Consider the following 16,794-nt stretch of genomic DNA (forward strand, 5'->3'; position numbering starts at 1 on the left):
AATGGGGGAATGAACACTCTTGTTGTTGGGAGCTTTGTATATTTGGGTTCCAAGGCAGTTTGGAAAGGACAAAAATGCCACCTCTAACACATTCAGCAGACTAACATAGTATACAGATGACGTCCTTAATCCTTCAAGCATTTTGTCTGTGAACAGACAGTGTGTTTTTGTTGCTTGCCTCAGCTTTTGAGCATTTTGGTTTCTAATACACATAAATTGACATGAGGGGAAAGTCCCTTATTTTCTTCCTCAAGTATTGCCTTCAGGCTATAAATTATACAGAAACCAGACTGGATTTAATGCATTGTACAATGCAGTTTCTAAGTGAAATTTCGCCATAGTGGATATGTAAGCTCCTTGTAGATTTGAGAAATTGTGTTGACTAATTGCTTGTATTTAAATGAGCCAGTGCCGGTTCATAGCTAGAATAATCTCTGTGAAGTGATGTGATTTTGGCTAAATATGCACTGTGACTGAAGAATTTTTACTGACAAGTTAAAAGATTATATGGAAGTTATTCTAATGGGTGAAGTATTTCTGGTTGTTATGTTCTAGTGAGGATCTAGGCCAGCTATGTTGGTGGCACTGTGGTATTGCAGGGAGCATGCTTATGGTCTGTCTGCCCTAAAGATATGAAGGTATCTTTCCAGCACAGGTGCATTTGTGACTCTAGGTGGTCTGCTGCTGTTTCTATTTTAACAGCTGTACACAGCACCATGATGTTCTCAAGCCATGGTATTTGAAGCTGCAGAAGTGGCTTTAAGGAGCAGTGTTACCATAGATCATGTGTTGTCTCACCTAGGTATGGGAAGCAGTGATGAGTGGTCCGATGTTCAGGACATCATAGACTCCACTCCTGAGCTGGATATGTGTCAAGATCCCCGCCTGGAACGCCCTGGGAACAGGTATTGTTGTGACTTTCTGCTCTTGGCCCTCTGTCTTGTTTCTGTGAGGAGTGGAGTGGATACTGTGGTTCAGAGTTCAAGATGCAGCTGTTTCAAAAAATGCATGTATCCTGGCTAATGCAAAAATGAGGGTGTGTTGGCCTTCTTTGAGTTCTCCAGGGAAGGCACGTATCAGCTGGTAATCTGGAATGATCTGTGCAGCTGGCCCAGGTCCAGGCTGCTTTGAGACAGGTTGTCTTACTGGATCAGGGAGTGCAAAGAAACGTAGCGTTTCTAAACAAAAGGTTTAAGTTAAGCATAGGGAATATGGGCTTAAGTTTTCAAGGAGAGGAAAAAGATGTGTTTGTCTAATGAGATCAGTTCTGAATGCAGTTTAAAGCCTCAAGACTTCTAATTTTGTGTGGTATTCTTTAAGTGTTGGAAGAGCAGAAGCAGAGCTGCTATGCATGGGAGGACAAACAAAAACAACCCCAGTGGGCAGTGCTCATCGTAAGCAGGGTGCAGGAGTGTAGTAGGGTGCTGGTAAGAGGCTCCATCAGCACTCCCAGATAAGGAGAGGATGCATTAGGTGCAGAGAATACTCAGAAGCAGCAGACAGAGCTGAGGACAAGTACTCTATAGAGTAGCTCAGATAAGGACTGAAGACACAGGCCTGAGTTTAAGGGATGCCTTGGACCAGCAGGATGAGAGTGTTCAGGTGTGAAGTGGTCAGTCAAGACCTCTGAGTTAGTGAACCAATATGTTGATGTGGTTCCTGCCTAGCACCTGGCACTCAGCTCCCTAAAGGCTATTAATTTTGGCTCCATGTGTATCTGTGAAACATATATTAGGCTAGAATTATTAGTCTAGATTCCTTGATCCATTTTTACCAAGGTCTAGCAATGTTGTGGGTTTTTTTTACTCTTTTTTTACTGTCTGGTGGGTAACTTGACAATATGTCAGCAAAAAGGTATGCAGAAAATAATACTCTGACAAAGCTACAGCAAGATTTCCTCACAGACCAAATGTGAACTGGATTGCATTTATTGGGCACTCTCCTCTAGTCTCTAAGAGCGTATGTGAGCAGCAGTAACAGATGCCTTTCTCAGTTAAACTTCCTTCAGAGTATGTAGGATGCGTGGGCAATTGTTAGCAGTACGCCAAATCCAGGTAGCCAGAACAGTGCTGTGTGAGGAAGGCAAAAGTGACTGCTATGGTTAGACCAATAATTGGTTTCAAACTGAAGAAAATATAGGAGTGGAGAGTATTGCTGCATGGGGAGCTCTTCAGGCAGTGATCTCTGATCCAGCTGGAGATACTGAAGGTACAGATGACATGAGATAACTCTGGAGCTGCATCTTTAATAGCAAAATGCTTTTGGGAAAATGCAGTGCTTCAGAAAGTGGAGTGCTGAGGCTGAGTGATGCCTTCAGGTCAGACCTTGAATACTGGTTGCTTGTCGTCAGTTGTGCTGCCTGTTAGCCTGCGTCAGCTGATTAATTCTGATGCAGTTGTGGCACCCAGCTGTATTCCTTAGTGTTCTTAGATAGCTGGGTAGCTTTGTAGTTAAGAAAGCTGTTTCTTTTCTCTGCAATGTGCTGTATTACTCATGTATCAGTGACAACTGTAATCTCCAGGCTTGGTCGCAGAGACTTGATTTACCTAAGGACAAAGCCACAGAGCTTGGGATGTTATCCAGTGGTGCTGGCCTTTCTGCTAGGCTGCTGGAAAGGTTGCACAGGCTGGTTCCTCTTGTACAAGGCATGGCACACAGAAGTGTTTTTGTACCTGCTTCAGTGCTGATTGTTGGAGTAGGCGCTGGCAGTCCCACAGGACACCGCACTCTCTCATGCTATGCCTTCCTGCAGTGGCTGTCTTCTCTTTGAGCCACGAGTCTGTCAAGGCATGCAAGGTGATTCTCCATAGAGAAGATGTGGAAATGTGCTTCCACATGATGTAATTAGATAACATTAACTTTGATTTACCTTTAATGAAGTACATTTTGCTGAGGTATGGAAAAGCATTTGTGTGCACAGATTCACTCAAAGAAGAAGCTAAATCTTCAGGCTGACTTACTAGCTGGCAAAGAAAAAGGAAAACCACTGCTGTTTGCAGCATTTGAGTCCTTATCTGATCTTACTGCTATGAGGATTGCTGTTTAAGTTGGTGGGAGTGTAGGCATCATTGCACAGTCTTAGGTCTGTGAGTTGAAAGTTGCTATGAAATACTGAGAAGTCATGAACTGTTAGAAAAGGAGTCAGCTAGGCGAGCTTTGAGGTTATGCACGGTAGGTACTGGTACTTGGTGTGGGGATTAAAACATGCTTTACTTACTAAATTCCCTCAGTCAGTCCATGGCAAGAGGGTGGAATCCACTCCACCTGTTTTGATTGTAATGGTCTGTGATGCTCAGTATTTCAGAGAAATTATGTTCTAGCTTAAATATTGCCAAATAACAAGAATCCTTGCCTTTCCTTCTTCCAACCACAGCCCAACCCAGGGGATTGTGAACAAAGCGTTTGGCATCAACACAGATTCTCTCTATCATGAACTTTCCACAGCAGGATCTGAGGTGATCGGGGATGTTGATGAAGGAGCAGATCTGCTAGGTAAAAACTTGTTGGAACTGTTCTGTTTTCTCTGATGCAGTGACAACTCTGTTAAGCTTCTAGAAGCATTTAAATTTGCTCTTTTTTCAGAATTTGGTTGTTTGGCCTTTAAAAAATGGCATGGAATTTGGGATGCACTGTGACTGAAATATATACCTACGGCACACTAATTCTTACCTGACAATTTAAGTTTATGGCTATGTATTTGGGCTGTCTTTATGTGTCTTTAAGTTATTTTCCTATAGAATTCTCCTACACGAGCAGTTTGAAGATTGCTTCTTCCACTCCTTCCACAAATTTTCACTCCAGTAATTCTGCACTCTAGCAGCTTCACTTGGAATAAAGGTTTTATTGGAAGTTTGCAAGAAAACAGCTCCTTTTGTTAAGTATTTTAAAGGAACAATTTTTCTTTGTTCTCATATGGAAACATCATAGTCTTCACTGCAGTTCTTACCTTTTTATAGTTGATCCAAGAGAGATTTGCATTTTCCTTTTAGGCTGATTTTGAAGGAGCTTTTTGTATCTGAAGTCTGATTATATTCTGTGTTCCTGATGACTTTGAAGCAGTCAGAGAAGCGGCTTTGTGTCAGGTAGCAGTCTGAGCCCTTGCCATGCTTTCTGGTGTTGGACTCTGAGCATGCAAACCTTAATTCATGGCAGAATTTAAGCTTGTTCTGAAGGCCTGCTTAATATTTTCAGGGAAATATGAATGGTATTTGAATATCCTGATAACACAAGCTACTGACAAAGTTTATAACTGTGTAGCTCACTGTCAGTTTTACTGCTTGATTTAAAAACTGTAGAAAATACGAGGACTCCTACAAGTATTCCTGTTAAGACATTGAGCAGCAAGAGATCTGATGTGAAAGTGAACATTTCTGATGGTTACTGGCATAAGAGCTGCATTTGGATAATCTTACAAGTTTGGTTCTGGAAACAAAATTTTTACTGTATATCCAAAAAACTTTTGGATATACATAGGTTGCTCCAGAAATGATGTCTCCTATTTATTTCCACAACAGATACAAAGAACACAATAGCACTGTTTGATAGGGCAAATTCTCAGCTACAGAACATTATTTTTCCACTCAGTCACTACCATTAGTTATTCATTTTCACCAGCAGTGAACAAGAGCTGCATGGTTTGCTTGTACAAATCTGCACCAGTGGAAGTACCTGCTGTCACCACTGCTGAAATGCACCACCCACTCCTCCCTGTGCCAACACCCACTGTTTGGTCTCCATCAACGTTCACAAGTGTTGATGAATGTCATTGGGTCCTTTTTTTTTTTTTTTTGCATGGAGAAGTTCAATGACACCTTTGCTTCATACGTACTTTCATGTCAGTTACCATTCTGTCAGACTGCCACTCTGCTGCCATCTGTCACATAGCAAAAAAATTTAATGCAATACAGGTGGGAAGGTTCAACCTCTGATGCATTACCACCAACATTCGCCTCTGACATCATGGGTCAACGTAATAAAATAGGAGACATTGCTTTTGGAGCAGCCCTCATACATCTAGAACGTGATCAGCTGAGTCATGTCGCAGAATTGCAGCAGCTTCTCTTTATGAGAATTAAATTAGGGGAATACTTGTATTACCTTTGAATGAGTCTGGTATCAGGAACCTCTGAAGGAGTATGTTTCTGCAGAGGGGACAGATTTTAGCCTATTCCCTGAAGATTTAACCATGAAGAAGTGGACTGAAGGCTGTAGAGTAGGTCAGTACATAGTTTCTTGCTCTATCTAAGACATAATCTCTGAAATTGATACTGTTGTGGGCAACTGTGTGACTGGAATGTGAAAGAGATCTAGACTGTGAACACAACACTTGCAATAGCTGTTTGGTATAGATGTTTTTTTAGGAACATGATGCTAGCTCTGCAGCATGCAGTGTAACTCTTGTGCATGGAGTGATGACCATTGCCAGAAGTCTTTAAGACATTTATTGTTTGACACCTCTTCCACCATGGTGGGAGAAAAAGTCTACAGAAGAGTAGAGATGAACTTTTGCAGCCTGTGGTTGGAGCCAATATGTGCAGATACTGAAAATATCAGAATTAAAAAGAAAAAGCAAGAATTCTAGGTTTGAGAGTGACCTGTATGTTAGCAGTCATTGCAAAAGGGCTTGATCTCCTGCTCCTAGTGAAGTTGGCAGGAGCAACAACACGTGGCTATTAAAGATGTGGGATGAATTTTGTTCAGTCAGCCCCCATGCATTATTGGGAGCTCTCTTTGTGACAGGCTCAAAGAATTAAAAGCAATCAGAATCTTGCTATCTAGCATGTGTTTTATCTTGATCCTTAGGTGCTTCCTTGTCTAGAAGAGCATATGATGTAATACATGGCTTTCTTCCTCTAAATCACGTATATCTTCTGTGCCACTTGTTGCTTTTTATCTCTCTTGAAATGGCTGTGGCATCAGGAAGTGTGAGCATCAGAATCGTTCAGGAAATGAAAGACTTGCTGTATGAACTGCTTGGGAAGACCCATTTCCCACTTCTGGAAGCCTGTCTTCTCTGAATCCACTCCCCAGAACCCAATAGTCTCATCCAGTGACCAGTGAGAAATATAGACTTGTTTTCAAAGTGTACAAGTGTTTAGTTGCCCAGTTTAGATCTTGCAAGTTACATCACCACAGTTCCAGTTAGTCAAAGGTGTTCACCTTTTCCAGTAATCACACAGCCCGGACATCTATAGACATCTTGAGTCATCTGTTATTTGGCAGTTACCTCTTCTGAGAAAATTATACAGAGACTTTGAACGTAAGTACGGCTCGTGAAGATCAATTTCCTTTCCACCTAAAGCCAAAACTATCAATACATATGTATCAAGTTTTTAAATTTAAGCATAAGGTTATTTCCTTGGGAGGAAATTCTTTACTCAAGGGGTGGTGAGGGTCTGGCACTGCCCATGGCCCTGCATGGGGCTGTGAGAACCTGGTCTGGTGGGAGGTGTCCCTGCCTGTGGCAGGAAGGTTGGAACTAGATGGTCTTCAAGATTCCTTCTAACCCAAACCATTCTATGATTCTATGATACATTGAGATAGCTTGTCCTTATACACAGGGATGCCCAAATACACAGGGAAAAAAGGGATATTGCTTAATCCTTCAATTTGTTTTTGCTTAGGAAATAAAAATCTCTACTCCCCTCTTTGTTAAGCACAAAAAACATCTCCAGCTTACACTGCTGTTGTTAGGTTTCTGGTATTTTGTATCTGTTAGTTTTCCTTTGAATGGTGCACACATTTCAAGCCTTACTGAAGTTGACATTCTTTTTTCTGTTCTTCATTTTTGAAGTATTCTGGACAAAATATGAAAGTGTGAAACACCTAAAATATATTTTAATCAGAGCGTTTGAGAGGTTTGTCTGAGTAGCTTAACTATCCATGCATGAATTAAATGCTTACTGGAAAAGATGTGCACATTTTCTTCCCCCGTCCTAGAGATGTGTATACAGTGTACTATGTGTATACAATACCCTCTACAGTGTCAAAGGGAGTAGTATTAAAGTTATGTCAGTCTGTATGTTTTTAGTCCTGAATGGCTCCTCTTTTTACCAGTTTTAGGAATGAAGTAGAAGGATGAATCTGCTAATGGTGAAGAATTCTACAACTCTTCAGAAAGAATTTATCTTTGTGGTTTGTGTTCCCAGCTCACTTACAGAAGAGAAATACATTAAACCTTGGTTATCATCTTCTCAGCAGAGATGCTGTGACATGTAATTTGCCAGTTTTTCTGCACTCTGGGATAATTTTCTGATTTGAGAAGAGCAAGAAAAACTTGCAGATGACGGCATGGTGGGCTAGCAGAATAGGAAGGCTTCTTCCAGTTCCTTTTGAGATCTGGATTGTGATTAAATTGGCTAGCTCAGTGAGTTTCATGACAGAATTGTCAATCAGATTGATTCTTCTGTTGAGCTCTGGCTGCCAGCTCTGTCTTCTTGAAAGTGTTCTTTAACGTGAACATGTGTTGCCAGGATTGTTTAAAGGAAGGAAGGCAAAGAGTGAGAAATGAGATTCAAACTTCTTTTTCTTTGCTTTGAACTATAGAAAGCACTAAGAATGAAGAATAGATCTCTGAAGAGATCTAAAGAATAGTACTGCCAACATTGGCACAAGAAAATTGGCACTCTTCATTGCAGTTTTGAAATATAAAATCTACTTTTCCCCCTTGTTCTAATACTGCTCTCTACACAAATCATCATAGAATCATAGAATGGCTTGGGTTAGAAGGGACTTTAAAGATTATCAAGCTCCAACCCCCATGCCATGGGTAGGGTTGCCACCCATCAGATCAGGCTGCCCAGGGCCCATCCAACCTGGCCTTGAGTACCTCCAGGGATGGGGCATCCACAGCCTCTCTGGGTAGCTGTGCCAGTGCCTCACCACTCTCTAAATAATTTTTTCCTAAAATCTAACCTAAAATCTCCCCTCTTTTGGTTCAAAATTATTCCCCCCTCCCTGTTTTGACACTATCGGAGTTTGTAAAACGCCATTCCCCTCCTGTTTATAAGCTCCGTTCACATTCAGGGAGGTTACAATGAGGTGTCCTCAGAGCTTTCTCTTCTCCAATCTAAACAAGGCCAACTCCCTCAGTCTTTTTTCACAGCAGAGCTACTCCAATCTCCAAGCATTTTTTCTGGCCTGCCCTGGCCCCGCTGCAACAGCTCCCCCCCTTGCTGTGCCGGGCCCCAGGCCTGGACGCAGCACTGCAGCTGGGGGCTCCGAGGGCAGAGCAGAGGGGGACAATCCCCTCGCTGCCCGCCGCCCCCCTCTGCTGCTGCAGCCCAGGATGCAGTCGGCCTTCGGGGCTGCGAGCGCAGGCTGCTGCCTCACGTCCAGGTCTTTGTCCACCAGAACCCCCGCGTCCCTCTGCGCAGGGCTGCTCTCTGTGAGCTCTTTTCTCTGCTCTTATCTGGAATTGCCCCAACCCAAACACTCCTAGATTCTCATCGCCTCACTTTTCAAGCCTGTCCAGATTCCTCTGGATGACGTCCCTTCCTTCTGTTCTGTCAGCTGTGCTGTTCTTCTTGCTGAGGATGCACTTGATCCCATTATCTATGTCACTGATAATGCTGTGAAAGAGTACCCACAATAGGCCTCTGAGGGACACTATTTGTCATCTGTCTGCACCTGGACGTAGAGCTGTTGACAGCAACCCTCTGGCTGCGACCATCCAACCAATTCTTTATCCGCTGGGTGGTCCAGCTTTCAAATTCATAGCTCTCCAAGTTGGAGATACAATTTGGTGTATTGGGACCATGTAAAAATCCTTACACAGGTCCAGGTAGATGACATTAGTTTGTGTAGGATTCTGGAGAAATGTGTGGAATGAGAACATTTTCTAGTGTAACAGTTGTAATTCCCTTCTTTCTCACTACAGCCTTTGGAATATTCTCACCATCTAGTTGGCTGCTTTCCTGCCTGTTTACTTATTAATTGCATTTCTTACCAGCTGCTCATGGGTTGTTCCCCCTTTTTCTCATATCCCCTTTCCCGATATTCATTATCCCACTACTCCGGACATGGGGGAGGACTAACAGTTGGGTTGTGGGCACTAGGAAGTCCTTTCTTTTAGAGTTAGGATGTCCACCTGTGTTTGCTATGGAGGTTAAAATCTCACTTCATGTAACCGGTGTTTTATGGTGCAGACAGCAGGTTTTACACTAGTGGTAAGTTCATGCATACAAATACTGTTTTTCTATACAGAAGTTGAAATGAAATTATCAAACTGAGTCCTGGCACTGCTGTAGGGAAAAAGATGTTGTAAAATGCAACTGTCTTTTGCATACTGGGGGTAGCTGAAGCATGTGGTTGCAGTTATAACACGGGTTACCTCCCCTTGATTTCTTTTGTCCTGTATGTGGAGTCGTGCCTCCTACAGTCATGGCAGTTCCTTTCCTTACTATTTCATGCCTTTTGACATTGAAATGGCTGAATCATTGTTAATTTATTTTTTTTAAAACAAAATTTTGATTTGGTTGGTTTCAGTCACTGATCGATCCTTTTTTCACTTCCTTTTTTCCCTTGTCTCTCTGTGCTTCGCTGGACATGGCCCATAGGGGAGTTCTCAGGTGTGTATCTCTCCTCTGCTCAGTTTCCTTTCTTGTTTGTTTTTACCTCGTTGAGACTGAATGACATGGTATACACGTGTGATACTCCCCTGCTGTTGTCCAATCACGGTTGGCTTTGCTGACTTTCTCCCACTTTTGCCTTGCTTGGTTCCTTGCACTGGCGGGTCCCTGGGCAGTAGGACATCCCTGCTTTGTGTTCACGTGTCTGCTGCTTTTTGATCCAGTTTTTGTGTAGCTTTCTGCAGGTTTGCTCCCTTATATTGCACTGGTCCGTCTCTCAAGGTCTCAAGAAAACCACACTGCACCTTTCCTTTGCTTTGGGGTGCAAAGTGCCTTTTTTTAGGGCAAGTGCTGTGCTCTGATCAGAGCTCAGCTGAGCACAGAATTAAGTTTATCACTTTTCTTCAAGTGAACAAGGCTTTGAGGAGTCCCTCTGCTCACATGGTGCCCACTATGAGTTTCTTAATGCATACAGACCCTCTTCTGCCACAGCTGCGGTGGAAATAAAGACTTTCTTGTGGGGAAGAGAGTGGCAGAGCCACAGGCTTTTTAAAAGTTTTGTCTTTTTGATAGGAGTTTGAAGTGCTACCTCTGTTGCCTTTCATGCCATACAAAGGTCAGCAGGCCCTAAATTGCAGAATTTTCACCTTTCTATTAAATGCACTTGGGTGCTGATAAAAAATCAGATGAGATCAAGGCAATCTCTCTTGATTTCAGTGCAAACTGAATGAAGTTCAACCTGTAATAAGGGTAGGTGACTTGGGTTGATACGGTACAAAATCTGTAGCATAATACTGTGCAGTGATGAGCTCTGTCACATTCCTCTACACAGGACCTCCTGATGTTGGGTCTGTAAGGTTACAAAAGGAGCAATGGCATCATCCTTTCTCTTAGTTCAGATTGTTTCTACTGTTACTGTAAGCCACTTTTTCATGGTTTTTTTTTTTCTCAGAAACTCTCCCACTGAAGCAGCACTGGAATTTATCTCAGTAGTAAAGTGGATTTGGGTCTGTGCAAAAAGGCCAGATAACAGCTTTGATATCCCACTCCTTTTGTTTTTTCTCCTGCCCCTGTCCTTTTTTCATCCTATTCATTACGTCTGTTGAATTGCCGTTGTGGTGGGGTTGGAAAGCACACAGATACTCAGTCCAGGGTAAATGATGATGGTGGAAGAAAAAAATGAGTTCATCTTGAACTTGTCCTGAACTTTCAGGCATAAATCTGCATCAGGCCAGGCTGCAGCTAAGCAAGATGTATGTTAGTTTATGCTGAGCATCACATATACTGGCACCACACACGTTTGCACATGCTGATGAGCTGCTCTGTTTGCTATTTACAGATTGGTACTTAATGGCTGCTTTTTTCTCTTCCTTTTTTCCCCTTTGCCCCCCTATCTTTCTGTTCCCTTTCTCGTATGGGATGGTCCTCATAGTACGGGATGATTTCTTTGGTAAGGCGAAGGCCTTTTTTCTTTTTTTTCTTTTTTTCTTTTTTTCCTCTTTTAACCATGCGTTTTTTATTTTAAAATTTCTTTCATCCACTCAACATCTCCCCCATATGTCTTGCATTACCTTGGTTTGTGGGGTTCTTTTTTGTTGTTTTTTTTTTGTGTGTGTGTGATGGTCACCTCTCCAAGAAGCAGGATGCAGCTGGTCCATAGTTGTGATCTGGGAATTCTCTTCTTTCCCTTGATATAGTTGATTATCCACTTTGATGCTTCACACTATTTGCCTGGCTATAGGAGGTGCACAGTGATGAATGTCTCCCTCCTTTGTTCCACACCACAAAGAGTAAAGAATTCTCCTTTTAGTCACTCCACAGTGCCTTTTTTTCTTTCTCATGAGTGGGGCTTTGTCATTACAGCTTGCACGAGATTATCTCATAGTGTCTCACTCTATGGCTGTAGGATGGCTTCATCCATTTCTTCATTGAAAGATCAGTCCCTCAGAGCTCCCACTGGTTAAAGCATCGGGCTGGGACTGGGCCACACACAAATTAGGCAGTTCTGGGGTAACAGCTGACCCTCTGCACCACAGTTCCTTTCTCTCCCAGAGGCAGACTCACGAGTGTTATCTTGCTTGTAGATGAGAAAGCAAACTGTTATTGACCATCCCACCAACAACAGAAAAACCAAGCCATGAGGATGACGATGTCCCTCAGCACTCACAGGATCCTTGTGCCATTTTAATGTCTTACTAGTTAAATACGTATTTGATCTTTTGTAGAATCATTCAAAAGGAACAAGGGAAGTATTTAAGAAACTGATGTCTGTATTGTATTGTATGACCTCTGGATTTTAGGAACAATGTATATGCCATGGAAGAAAAGGGTATTAGCTGATCCATCTTACCAAGCCAAAAGTACACTTCAGTTTTCACATTTTTGTTTGCAGTATTCCTTGACACACAAAGAATACATTGCCTGAAACATCAAAGTGCTTAATTATCTTTCTACTGATTTAAAAAAACAAACAAAAACAAAAACAAACAAAGAAAAACTTGAAAATGCTGCTTCTTATTCCTTCCTGCTGGGAATCTGCTTTTGCCATCATAACTTCATGCCATCTAACTGTGGGAAGAGGATTTATTTTGTTGGAGTGTCGTGATGTGTGCTCACTTCTTGTATGCCGTCATGTTTCTCTAACTTCCATTAACTTAAGGTTTATTTTGTTTTTATTTTATTGTGAATATTAATCAGCAAGTAACAATTGTGGAAAATGTTGATGCCTTTGCTGTAAAGGGATAGGTAGTTCGAGGGCAGGAAGAGGAGCACTTCAGCACAAACACTGATGGTTGTGATGCCTTTTTGTTCCCTGGGGCCTGTGTTGAGAAACTAGCTGCAACACTCAGCACTGTCCCTTAAAAAAACAGTACCCTCTGTATCTATTTGTAAAATAGAAGCAGATCCTGGGATCCAGCAAGTTCCTGGCAGCAGGGAGCACTTCTCCTGTGCGTTTGGTCCCTAAATTCCTTTCAGTTCACTTTTACTAAATTCAATCTCTACACTTTGCATGCACTCTGAAAGATTTGGAGCTACCTGACCTGTGTGCTGCAGCCCTCGTGTGTTCTTACCCAAAGTGCAGTATGTCTGATCTAGGTGCTTTTTTGGGAGTGATCCTTAAGTCATGGGCCTGAGACTTCAAACTGTAAACCCCTGTGAAAGAAAATTGCTCAAGGTAAATAGTAGAGCATTGGACAATCTGAAGTCCTTTTAATACTGCCACGGTGGAAGGTTGGTAATAGGAAGCCTTTCAAGTGGATGAATCTGGCTGTAGGGAAGCCTAACAAAATGATTTCTCTTCCTCAAGCATGAGTCAGTCAGTGCCACGCAAGCTCCATACCCTGAAGAGAACAGATGAAAACTGCTTGACTTTTTTTGTTTTTTCAGGAATGGGCAAAGAAGTGGGCAATCTGCTGTTGGAGAACTCACAGCTACTGGAGACCAAGTAAGAAACTGTTGTGTGCTCTGAACCGCCTGCCTGGTTATATCATTGAGATGCCATCACAAATAAGGTTGTGGCTAGAACTCCAGCCTCACTGTGGCTTGTTGGTGTATCTGGTAGGCTCTCTTGAATACTTGTTATGCTTTGAAATGTAGAAGAGAAACTCCTCTCCTGAGCAGTTTTCCTGATGGGCTCTGATCCCACCTGAAATCAGTGGTAGGCTTTTCTTTCATTAACTTCAGCAGGAGTCTGGGTGGGTCTGTGTCACTTTGAAGTTTTTATTTGCAAGATTTACTAGTTGAAAATAAACTTGTATTACTGTTGAGAAGAATTTTCAAAGATTTAATAGTTGATAAAGAAAAGCGAGGCTATGTAATTTGCTTATCCTTTGGGAAAGGCTGGCAAGCTAGATACTAAGGAATGGCTAAGCAGCCATAAAGAGGAAGGAGAAGTAATCCTAAGGGTGGTAACTGTAGAAGTTAGGATGGGAAGCTGCTCATTTTAAGGATTTTAAGATACTTCAGAAGTGGTTGGGAATGCTGAAGTATGTCACCATCATCTCCAGCTATCAACAACTACAAATAACGTAGGTTCTGAAAGGTATGTTTCAGCACTTAATTCTCTTTAAATAGATTTCAATTTCGTGCAGCTGTTAAGTTGCCCTGTATGTGCTTTCTGCATCTTTTATGAAGCACCTGAGGTTGTTCTGTCAGTCAGAAAGCAGAACTGGACGGACCTCATCCTGACCAGTTATGTTCTTCTGCAAGATGTGCTTTTTCATGACTTATAGTCTGAACTTATTTCAGTATGCTCGTTTCAGGTTTCCTTGTGATGCCTGTGAGTTTAGTTTCAGGTTTCTCTTATGGACAGCTTATGGCATTTTTGCTTATTGTCCCTTTCGCACCTTTAAGAAATGCTTTGAACGTTGTGAAGAATGATTTGATTGCCAAGGTGGACCAATTGTCTGGAGAACAAGAAGTACTGAAGGGAGAGCTTGAGGCAACAAAGCAAGCCAAAACCAAAATGGAAACCAGAGTGAAGGAGCTGGAGGAAGAGCTGAAAAGGTGAGTGGTTCCCATGCTGTGTCAGGGATCTGGGAGAACCTGAGTGATGAACTCACAGCCTCTGTGAGAGGACCTGCGAGTGAAACTTGTGCCAGTCAGCTTTTCTGCATTTCATTCATGGGCATTAGTGTTAGAATTCAGAGGTAGCTTACAGAGCATTTCAAGGCTGATAGTATGTGGCTGAGATATTCCTGGTGTTCTTAGATTGCTTTTCTTAGTTTGAAATGAATTTTTGAACCTTAGAAAATCTACAGAATTTTCCCCTCCAATATTAGGAGTCCATCACAGTGGTTGCAAATCTAGGCTTCCCAGAGTGAAGTTGTCAGCATTTCAGTTTGCAATTTAAAACAAACAAACAACAAAGGAATTTCTGAATCAGTAGTTTTGAAGAAAACTATCAGGAACTTGATCCTGTTGGTGGCCAAGATTGTGCTGAGGGGCATGAATGCCTATTCATTTAATGAAAGAATGAGTGCAGATTCTCACAAACAGTGTTTAAATGTCAGTATTGTTAATTGTCTCATTGTTCACATTAAGAATAAGAAGAGGGAGAGGAGATTCTAGAGCTCTGCACAGAGGTGGCATTTGGACAGATTCCATTTCTTATTTCTCCACTCAAACTAGAGAAACCTAAACCTGAATGCCTACAAAGCCTGGGAAGTTTTCACTTCCATAAAGCTACAGATGCCCCATTGATCTCCAGGCTACATAACTGCATTTTAACTAGCTGCACCAGCTGCACTGTGACACTAAGATTCAGAGGACAGTGTTTATTTTGCATCTTGAATCTGGAAAGTTGCCTCTGTTCTTTTTAAATTCTTGAGCACAGAGTGACAACAGCACAGTCTGGTTTCTTCAGTGTTCAGAATGTCTGAAGTGAAGGTGATCTCACCAGCAGTGGAGATAGATCTGATTTTTTGAAAATGCCTTTTTGAGTCTCCTGATGTGTTACATAAAATACGCTGTGCAGCATGGATGCGGACTTTTAACTGTCCACTGTGCTTTACTAGGAAATAAGGATGGCTTTTTTTTTTCCTTGCTAATAGAAGTGCATGTGATTCAAATGGGACTGACCCTCATTATGAGGCTTAAGTAAATTAAAAGTATTCAGATAAATACTTTAAATTTGTATTTATTTATACTTGGGATTCATTTCTTCGCTGTGATGGCAAACTGCCCTTCATATTGTAGGCTTTTTTACTACACTGGAAAGAGAAGCAGCCCAGAAGAACTTAAACCAACATTAATTGCTGGTAACAGCTCACTTTTTACGTTGTTAAGATCTCAACAAACATTTGAGTATAAAACATGGCTTTGAAACAGGTCTGTCCCAGTGGTCCATATTTTGGAGCCCGGTGCTTAAATCACGTTTTGCAAAGAGAGGGGATGATGTCAGTGAAGCTGTTCTCAGAAACATGTTGCAAGAGTGAGGAAGAATAGCTCAGAAGCACCTTGTAATTTGTTAGTGTTACTCACAGTTGGAAAACAGTTTGTTTCTGATGCAGTCAGCCCACCAGGTGCAGTCACAGTATCACTTGCTGGTTCGATGCATTTCTTCCTGTTTCCTAGAGTGAAATCTGAAGCGATTGTTGCCCGACGAGAGCCCAAAGAAGAGGTGGAGGATGTAAGCAGCTATCTCTGTACAGAATTGGTATATTACATTACTAAAATGCCTGCGGGGAAAGGGGGTTTATATGCTCATACTGTAATAATTGATGTAAGGTTCTTGAGATGCACACTGATCTGTCTTTCGTAGAGTCACCAAGGTTGGAAAAGACCTCCAAGATCATCCAGTCCAACCGCCCACCTACCACTAATATTTCTCCCTAAACCATGTCCCTTACTGCGATATCTAAATGTTTCTAGAATGTTTCTTTGTTAAGGATGAGAGCAGATCTGCTGAATTGCAAGTTGTTGTCATGTAATTACCTTTGCATATAACTTGCAAAGTATAGTTTGGCAAAGAGCAGCAGCTGACAGAGTGACAACGCAGTGCACAGTGTGGTTTTAAAACGCCGGTGTTAGAGCAGTGCCCAACTCAGCACCTTTCCATTTTACCTGGTTTTCCTCAGTTTTGAATGCCAGACAGCGTAGTGTGTGGTGAGCTTTCTCACAGAATCTAGTGATGGTCAGGCTTCCCCAGAAGAGTTAATCTCGTGTTGGCAGTGAAGCTGTAAACCATGAGGACTTTGTGCAGTGAAACTCAGGTTTTACAGCCAGCTTTTCAGCAGAAACTACCTTCTTTTCATAGTTCTGTAAGCTCCAATCTTGCAGTGTTATTTTTTGTCCTGTTTACTTTTACATAAGCCTGTACTTGTTACAGAGTACAGGCAGAGAAGGCTCGGTGCTCTCTTCCTGTTTTGGCTGAGTTTGAGGCTTTGCAGCAGAGTGCACCGTAGTCAAAAATAAAGCAAACCAGAGAGTAAGAGAGTTTCCTCTGTAAATGTCTCCTCTGCTAGGGTAGGAGATCAGAACCATGGAACTGTGTAATGGCTTTGGTTGGAAGGCATGTTAAAGATCATCTAGTTCCAACCTCCCTGTGCTTGCCAACCACTAAATCAGGCTGTAGGTCAGGTTGCCCAGGGCCCTGTGCAACTTCACCTTAAAGATAAATTGGATACATTTCTTTTTAATATAACTGTTCTTCCTTTGTAAAAAGTATAGAACTAAGTTCAGTTCTAGCCTAATTCTCCTGATTCAACTGAGGTAAAATTACTCT

General features: G+C 42.0%; 1 protein-coding gene across 21 annotated transcripts in view; it reads left to right on the plus strand.

Annotated features, from left to right (window-relative positions):
• Window positions 1-16,794, plus strand: part of MAPK8IP3 (mitogen-activated protein kinase 8 interacting protein 3) — a 74,194-nt gene that overhangs the window by 35,538 nt on the left and 21,862 nt on the right. For 14 of the 21 annotated variants that reach the window (XM_042835312.1, XM_042835323.1, XM_042835327.1 and 11 more), the window contains 6 exons: window positions 803-905; window positions 3,374-3,492; window positions 9,558-9,569; window positions 12,957-13,014; window positions 13,923-14,075; window positions 15,645-15,726. In XM_042835312.1, the coding sequence (XP_042691246.1) occupies window positions 803-905; window positions 3,374-3,492; window positions 9,558-9,569; window positions 12,957-13,014; window positions 13,923-14,075; window positions 15,645-15,726 (527 nt within the window). The remainder of the gene's footprint in view (window positions 1-802; window positions 906-3,373; window positions 3,493-9,557; window positions 9,570-12,956; window positions 13,015-13,922; window positions 14,076-15,644; window positions 15,727-16,794) is intronic. The other 7 variants (XM_042835321.1, XM_042835322.1, XM_042835325.1 and 4 more) reach the window with 3 other exon arrangements.

Source organism: Centrocercus urophasianus, unplaced genomic scaffold (genome assembly GCF_019232065.1).
Source record: "Centrocercus urophasianus isolate 14NV4802_14NV808 unplaced genomic scaffold, USGS_Curo_1.0 seq_51, whole genome shotgun sequence".
NCBI lineage: Eukaryota > Metazoa > Chordata > Aves > Galliformes > Phasianidae > Centrocercus > Centrocercus urophasianus.